The sequence below is a fragment of the Pan troglodytes genome, chromosome 19 (genome assembly GCF_028858775.2).
Source record: "Pan troglodytes isolate AG18354 chromosome 19, NHGRI_mPanTro3-v2.0_pri, whole genome shotgun sequence".
Taxonomy (NCBI): domain Eukaryota; kingdom Metazoa; phylum Chordata; class Mammalia; order Primates; family Hominidae; genus Pan; species Pan troglodytes.
Window position 1 is genome coordinate 28884374 of NC_072417.2, and position 7336 is coordinate 28891709.

The 7336-nt window shown below is 50.2% G+C and overlaps 1 protein-coding gene across 3 annotated transcripts; it reads right to left on the reverse strand.

Annotated features, from left to right (window-relative positions):
• Nucleotides 1–238: 238 nt before the first annotated feature.
• Nucleotides 239–7333, reverse strand: RPL19 (ribosomal protein L19). Of its 3 annotated transcripts, none has more exons than XM_054671602.2 (7): nt 7242–7333; nt 4599–4764; nt 3640–3746; nt 2520–2642; nt 1850–1970; nt 779–889; nt 239–441 (listed from the first exon to the last, which is right to left on the reverse strand). In XM_054671602.2, the coding sequence occupies exons 2-7, from the start codon at nt 4601–4603 to the stop codon at nt 318–320; spliced, it is 591 nt and encodes a 196-aa protein (XP_054527577.1). In that variant the 5' UTR covers nt 4604–4764; nt 7242–7333; the 3' UTR covers nt 239–317. The 3 variants fall into 3 exon arrangements, with proteins under 3 accessions (XP_054527577.1, XP_511450.1, XP_063654698.1); XM_511450.7 differs by lacking the exon at nt 7242–7333 and adding an exon at nt 6026–6233; XM_063798628.1 differs by lacking the exon at nt 7242–7333 and having other exon boundaries at nt 4208–4631.
• Nucleotides 7334–7336: the final 3 nt, after the last annotated feature.

Genomic DNA, 7336 nt, shown 5'->3' on the forward strand with positions numbered 1-7336 from the left:
GTGAAACCCAGTCTCTACTAAAAATACAAAAATTAGCTGGGCGTGGTGGCACACACCTGTAATCCCAGCTACTCAGGAGGCTGAGGCAGGAGAACTGCTTGAACCTGGAGGTGGAGTTTGCGGTGAGCCAAGGCTGCACCATCGGACTCAAGCCTGGGCGACAGGGCAAGACTCATCTCAAAAAAAAAAAAAAAACCTCACTCAGTAACCGTAAACCTTGCAAGAAGCAGAGACGAAGGCAGATTAAGGCTTGTTTTATTTTAATGGCTGATCTTTGTCATCACAGAGGCCAGTATGTACAGACAAAGTGGGAGGTTTTATTTCTTGGTCTCTTCCTCCTTGGATAAAGTCTTGATGATCTCCTCCTTCTTGGCCTGGAGGCGCTCTTCACGGCGCTTGCGTGCTTCCTTGGTCTTAGACCTGCGGGCCTCAGCCTGGTCACTGGTCAGGGAAGAGAAAAGACGGGTCAGTTTGGGAAGAGATGAGATGCTGGGGAGACAGAAGCACATCCCCAGACCTCTCCCTTTGAGCCTAGTCAGCTTCTGGAATGAGTTGCTGGGCCCACCAAGAGCTCCTGCTTCAACTAACCTCTAGTCCCTACGAGACAGGAGGAGTGGGTGTGTACAGGACAGAGGAGTGGGTGCCTCTAAGGAAACAGCTGTATTCCTAAGACAGACTACGTGCAAGTCAAGACTTAGGCATTGGCACATTTTAAGTATCTAAGAACAACTCTCAAAGGTCTAAGAATGTTCCCCTAAGACTCTGAAAAGAAACTTACGCCAGGAGCTTCTTGCGGGCCTTGTCTGCCTTCAGCTTGTGGATGTGTTCCATGAGAATCCGCTTGTTTTTGAACACATTCCCCTTCACCTTCAGGTACAGGCTGTGATACCTGCAGGGTACACGGAGTGAAGAGATGCTGGTTGGTGATGGATCAGAGGCTGCCCTGTGAGCTGTTCCTCCACCCAAGGTCACTAAGCTTGTAGCTTCCTTTCTTTTCTCCTATTGCTGCATGAATTACTTCCTAAACCATGACTTTTTTGTGTGCAGTTGCTAGATAGAACTTGCCTGGCAAATAAACTGTTGGGCTATCCTGATGACATATGGGGAAAAAAAGAAAGACCAGAATAGAAAAACTTTCTTAGAAAGGCTCCCTACCCATGGCTGGGCGTGGTGGCTCAGGCCTGTAATCTGAGCACTTTGAGAGGCTGAGGCGGGCGGATCACTTGAGGCCAGGAGTTCGAGACCAGTCTGGCCAACGGTGAAACCACATCTCTACTAAAAATACAAAAATTAGCCAGGCGTGGTAGTACATGCCTGTAATCCCAGGTACTTGAGATGGTGAGGCAAGTGAAGTGCTTGAACCTCGAAAGCAGAGATTGCAGTGAACCAAGATCGTGCCACTGCATTCCATCCTGGGTGACAGAGCGAGACTCTGTCTCCAAAAAAAAAAAGCTCCCTACCCAAGGCCAGTAAGACAGATCGCTGCGGGCCAGGCATGGTGGCTCATGCCTATAACCCCAGCACTTTGGGAGGCCAAGGCGGGCGGATCACAAGGCCAGGAGATCGAGACCATCTTGGCTAACACAGTGAAACCCCGTCTCTACTAAAAATGCAAAAAATTAGCCAGGTATGGTGGCACATGCCTGTAGTCCCAGCTACTCAAGAGGCTGAGGCAGGAGAATAACTTGAACCTGGGAGGTAGAGGTTGCAGTGAGCTGAGATCGCGCCACTGCACTCCAGCCTGGGTGACAGAGCAAGACTCCATCTCAAAAAAAAAAAAAAAATCTCTGGGAAATGAACTAGCCATCAAAGCAGCAAATGGGTACTGGGCCCAAGAGGGTGTGCTTACATGTGGCGATCGATCTTCTTAGATTCACGGTATCTTCTGAGCAGCCGGCGCAAAATCCTCATTCTCCTCATCCATGTGACCTTCTCTGGCATTCGGGCATTGGCTGTACCCTTCCGCTTACCTGTGGAGAAGATGAGTTAGGAACGGGCCACTATCCAGGCCCACTGTGTATAAGTACACCAAGTGAATATAGTTTCAAGTCAGGGTCCTTAACTCATTTAATCCTCACAACCTCATTTTAAGTAGCATTACTTCCATTTTCCAGATGATGATCCCAACTACATAAGTTCTTTCGTTTACTCAATTTTAAAGGAAGCACAAATACAGCAATAATTCCCCATTCACTTCATGCAGAATGTGGGTGTAACAGGCAGTGCACCAAGGCAACACAGCACGTTGTAAGGAGCTTCCTTCGATCATTCTGAAACTAGAAAGTACAGAATCCTTGGCATAGTGTAGGTAGGGACTTAGTAAATGTGACCTCCTACCAGGGATACTCTCAATTCCAATACCAGCACCAACTTTCTGATTTGCACACAGGCAGAAAACACATCAAATATCAAGGAGTAAGAAACGGGCTCAAGATGAGACAGAGTGCTTAGATCCTGAATATATTTCAGCATAGACGCCAGCACCTATCATTTCTTAAGGAGAAGATGACCACACTTACCTATGCCCATGTGCCTGCCCTTCCGGCGGGCCAAGGTGTTTTTCCGGCATCGAGCCCGGGAATGGACCGTCACAGGCTTGCGGATGATCAGCCCATCTTTGATGAGCTTCCGGATCTGCTGACCTGGGAAAGCATAATGCACCTGGTCAGTCAACTGGGGCCCAAGCACATCCCAGAGTCCAAATAGGCCAGGCCAGAGACACTGCTCACATTCTTGGCCCCACGGTCTCAAAAAGGATGGAAACACTGGAACTTATTTCTTGCCTTCGAAAACCCAAAAAACCTCTATCTTTTCTTTTTCCTTCACAAACAGAGGTTGTGAGAAATACCCTTTGTCTTTGAGACAGTCTCCCTATGTTGCCCAGGCCGGTCTTGAATTTCTGGGCTCATGATCCTCCTGCCTCAGCTTACCAAGTAGCTGGGATTAAAGATGCCTGCCACCATGCCTGGCCATTTCTACATTTTAAATATATGAGAGCACACTCAAAAGAACAAGCCTGATACAATGACTCCTCCATTTTATAGACACTCTGAATGAACTTTCCTAGGTTTGTAACAAGTCAACACAGGCTAGGTGTGGTGGCTCACGTCGATAATCCCAGCACTCTGGGAGGCTGAGGTGGATGGATGACCTGAGGTCAGGAGTTTGAGACCAGCCTGACCAACATGATGAAACCCCATCTCTACTAAAGATACAAAAATTAGCTGGGTGTGGTGGCACGTGCCTTAGTCCCAGCTACTTGGGAGGCTGAGGAAGGAGAATCGCTTGAACCTGGGAGGCAGAGGTTGCGGTGAGCTGAGATCCTACCACTGCACTCCAGTCTGGGTGACAAAGTGAGACTCTGTCCCAAAAAAAATAAAATAAAATATAAACAGTAAATTAGCTGGGCGTGGTGGTGCACACCTCTAATCCCAGCTACTCAGGAGGCTGAGGTGGGAGAATCACTTGAGCCTGGAAGCAGGGGTTGCAATGATCAGATGGCACCACTACACTCCAGCCTGGACAACAGAGCAAGATTGTCTCAAAAAAAAAAAAAAAGTCAACACAATTGTGTTATCATTAATCTGACGCAGGAGAAAAGAAGGAAGTAGGGTGAAGAGACAGATCCCAGGTACTCACGGGAGTTGGCATTGGCGATTTCATTGGTCTCATTGGGGTCTAACCAGACCTTCTTCTTACCACAGCGGAGGACACTAGAGGCGAGCCTCTTCTGAAGCCTGAGCATACTAGACACACAAAAAACATGATTAGACTCTGAAAGCCAATCCTGGGCAAGAATGAACGTCCCCATCAAGACCTGCCCTTTGTGACCCACACCACAGCCGCGAAATAAGACTCTTCCCTAAATCATCTTTAAGGCTCTGGGCTGTGCAGCTGGCCCCCTTGGGTTTAAGACTTCAAAACCCACGCTATGCCTTCACCTCTCGGAGCCTCATGTTCGCATTTCTCCTCTGGAAAGTCAAGCCAAGGACTTATTGGATTGAACAGGGCTTATGCCATTTCTGGTACTCAGCGTTTAAAGAATATTCGAGGTGAGTAGACCTGATTTCTAGTCTAGGAATACAGGCAAGTTACTCTGTTTTCTGGGCTTATTTCCCTGTTTTATCACAGTAACAGTTCGGCTATTCGCAGAGATTTCCTTTATGAGAGGCCAAAGGAGTGAATGGAGTCAAGAGTTAGAGATCACCTCTCTCGGCAGTCGGAGGCCTGGGGCCTACACTAGGCTTGCCCTACATCACGTGAAAGCAGAGATCGGCTCCGCTCCGGGTGTGCCAAGCAAGAAAGGGCCCACGGCTTGGTCTTGTTCGCTCCCTTTGCTCTGCTCCCGTGGGTCGACCGGACACGTGTGCGGCGCCAGCCGGGGCAGACTTTTCCTGGTATCAGTTGCTGCGACGCTCCCCGACCCCCTCCCCACTCCGGCGGCCCGGGACGAAAGTGCTCCGGCCTACCCCAAACCCCGGGACCGGCCGCTTTAGGGCGGCCTCCATTTCATCTCCCCCAACCCCAGCTGCGGTCCCAAGACCGACAGTCCCTTGCCGACACGCGTCAGCGCCTGATGGAGACCAGCTCGCCCTCACCTCATGGCTGCGGCCGCAGCAGCGAAAGGAAAGAGCTCGCTCGGGCCAGGCTCCTCCCATTATCTGCGAGGGGGAGAGCCCAAACCCTGCTCCAATTTCGTCCGTATTCCTGTCCGGTTCTTTCATCTTCTGCCACACTAAACTCACTCATAGCCTCCATATAGGCCTGAAATGATAAAAGTCTAATATCAGAAATCGGTTTTAAACTTAAAAACATAAAAAAGTACCCCTTCCGTAGGGAAAGTGGTATAGTCCGACTTCCTACTAGACATGCGCAGCAAGGGTTCCCAATCACGTGGTTATCTGTAACCGGAAGTTAGCTGGATTGCGCAGGCGGAGTGAGAGAGGTTTTGCTAGAGTGGCCTGGTGTTTGCGGGCGTTCGGGGGGTTGTGGGTGCATGTTTTATTAGCTGAGAAAAAATCAGTTAAAGAAGCGAGAGAGAATGACAACAGATATCAGACAAAGGCGAACTCTTATTCACTCTTGTAGTAGATTGAAAACCCCTGGAGTGCAGAATCGATCACTAAAAGATGTTAGTGTTTTTACGCCACTGCGGGTCTTTAATTTCTTGGTGCCTCAATTTCCTCCTCTGTAAAGTGGACCTAATCCCAATATTTCTGTCATCAGTTGTGGAAATTACGTGAGGTAACGTTTGCAATTAGCAAAGGAAGGCATTAAGACAGCAAGCTCTTGGAAGGCGGGAACTAGTCTCAGTCTCATTTGGCTCACAACTGTACTGCGGCAGGCATGGATCCGCGATCGAACACACCTGAGAAATACCGCACTGGCTGAATGGATGAATGATTGCAGAAAGTAAAATTAAAAAAAAAAAATTGGGTTGGGCTCGATGGCTCATGCCTGTAATCCCAGCACTTTGGGAGGCCAAGGCAGGCGGATCACTTGAGGTCAGGAGTTCGAGACCAGCCTGGCCAACATGGTGAAACCCTGTCTCCACTAAAAATGCAAAAATTAGCCGGGCGTAGCGGCGCGTGCTTGTAATTCCAGCTACTGGGGAGGCTGAGGCAGGAGAATCGCTTGAACCCAGGAGGCGGAGGTTGCAGCGAGCCGAGATTGTGCCACTGCACTCCAGCCTGGGCAACAGAGTGAGACTCCGTCTCAAAAAAAAAAAAAAAAAAAAAAAAAGCAGTCCTTTTCTTCTGATCTGGAACACCCAATGTAAAAATCCAAGAAGAACATTCTGGGGTTTAAGAAGTCTACATCTGAATTGAGGCTCCACCTCATGATTGGTTCCTGCTGATCACCCTATCCGTTTCATCTCAACTTTCCTGGCTGAGAAAGTAGAAGAGAGAGAAAGGGAAGCAACATTTATGCTACTTCCTCACAACAACACGATTAGCGTTGCCCTCATTTTACAGCTAAGGTAGCAGATTCAGAACACAGATATTTCTGATTGCAAAGCCCATACTTTTGCGGTTATGCCAGCCTTTCTTGTCTCCAAGGGGCAGGTGGAAACCCTGCTCAGGGTTGGAACTCTCCTGGAACGTTTCTAATGGGCTTCATCTTCACTCACTGCTCCGCCTTCCCCAAGGTGTTGTGATCAGAGGAATGACAGACTGACCATTCACTTGCTATTAGAGTTGGGTGAGGAGGAGGAGTCCCATAGTCTCCTGTCCTGCGGAACACAGCAAGGTGGTGGCCTTATTTTAAGGTCACTTGACCTGGAGAGGGTCTTCTCCATCTCTCCTTTCTGTGGAGCAGGAGAAGGGGTGGAGTAGGAAGGGAATGGGTCCTCCTGTCATGAGTGACCCCTTCATTGAAACTTACAGCTTCTCCAAACACCCCAGCAATTCATTTAATTCTCCCTCATCCTCCCAATAATACCAGGTGACACAGACTCCACAGTACCAGCAACCCCATTTTATAGGAGAGGAGGAAACTGATGCTCAGAGAGGTGATTTGTCCTGGGCTATACAACCAGAAACAGCCTGAGCCAAATTGGCGCCAGGGTCTATTGCCCAGAATCTCCTATTCCTCTTCTCTCCACCAGTCATGGTGGGTGGCATCCAGATCTTGGATGTTTCTCCCTAAATCAGGGGTAAAGGTGGCGCAATTCTAGGTCAAAGGTCATGAGATCTGATTTTACCAGCTTCTCCTCTCTCAGCTCCATATTTCTTCCTCTTTTCTCATCCAAGAGCAGGGACCTCACCCAGCCCCATTCCTGGCCTTTTGGAAGAACAGGGGTTGGGGGGGCGGTGTATCCTAGTGACTGATTAGGGCAGAACTCCTGGACCCCTGGGATTTATTTTGCTGTCGCTATTGGACACCCTCCCCATCTCAGCCTCAGCCTCCCACCGGCAGCCCCAGAGCCATGTTGGAGGGAGAGGCTTTTCTGTTTGGTTTGAGGCAGCCTGGGCCCCACACTGGGGAGAAAGGAGTTAAAGCCAGGTCCCAGGATCACCGGGACCGGGAAGTTCCGGTGGCCCAAACAGGAGTGGGTTGGAGGGACCCGCAGGAAGAGAGGTTTGGGACAAAAGGGGGGTGGTGCCAGCCATGCCAATCCCCATCAGCGCTCGGCATCCACTGGTAGACCGCCCCCCCACCCCTCCCCCAAGTTCCACGCCTAGTTTCTCCCTTCCCGCCCCAGCGGGCCGCCTGCACCCCACGGCCAGTCAGAGGCCTACCTGCGGCCACCTAGAGCCGAGAGGGGCTTGCCTCCCTGCTGCCGCACGCCCATTGTGTGCGCCGAGCCGGCGGAGGGGCTGCGAGGGGCGGGGCC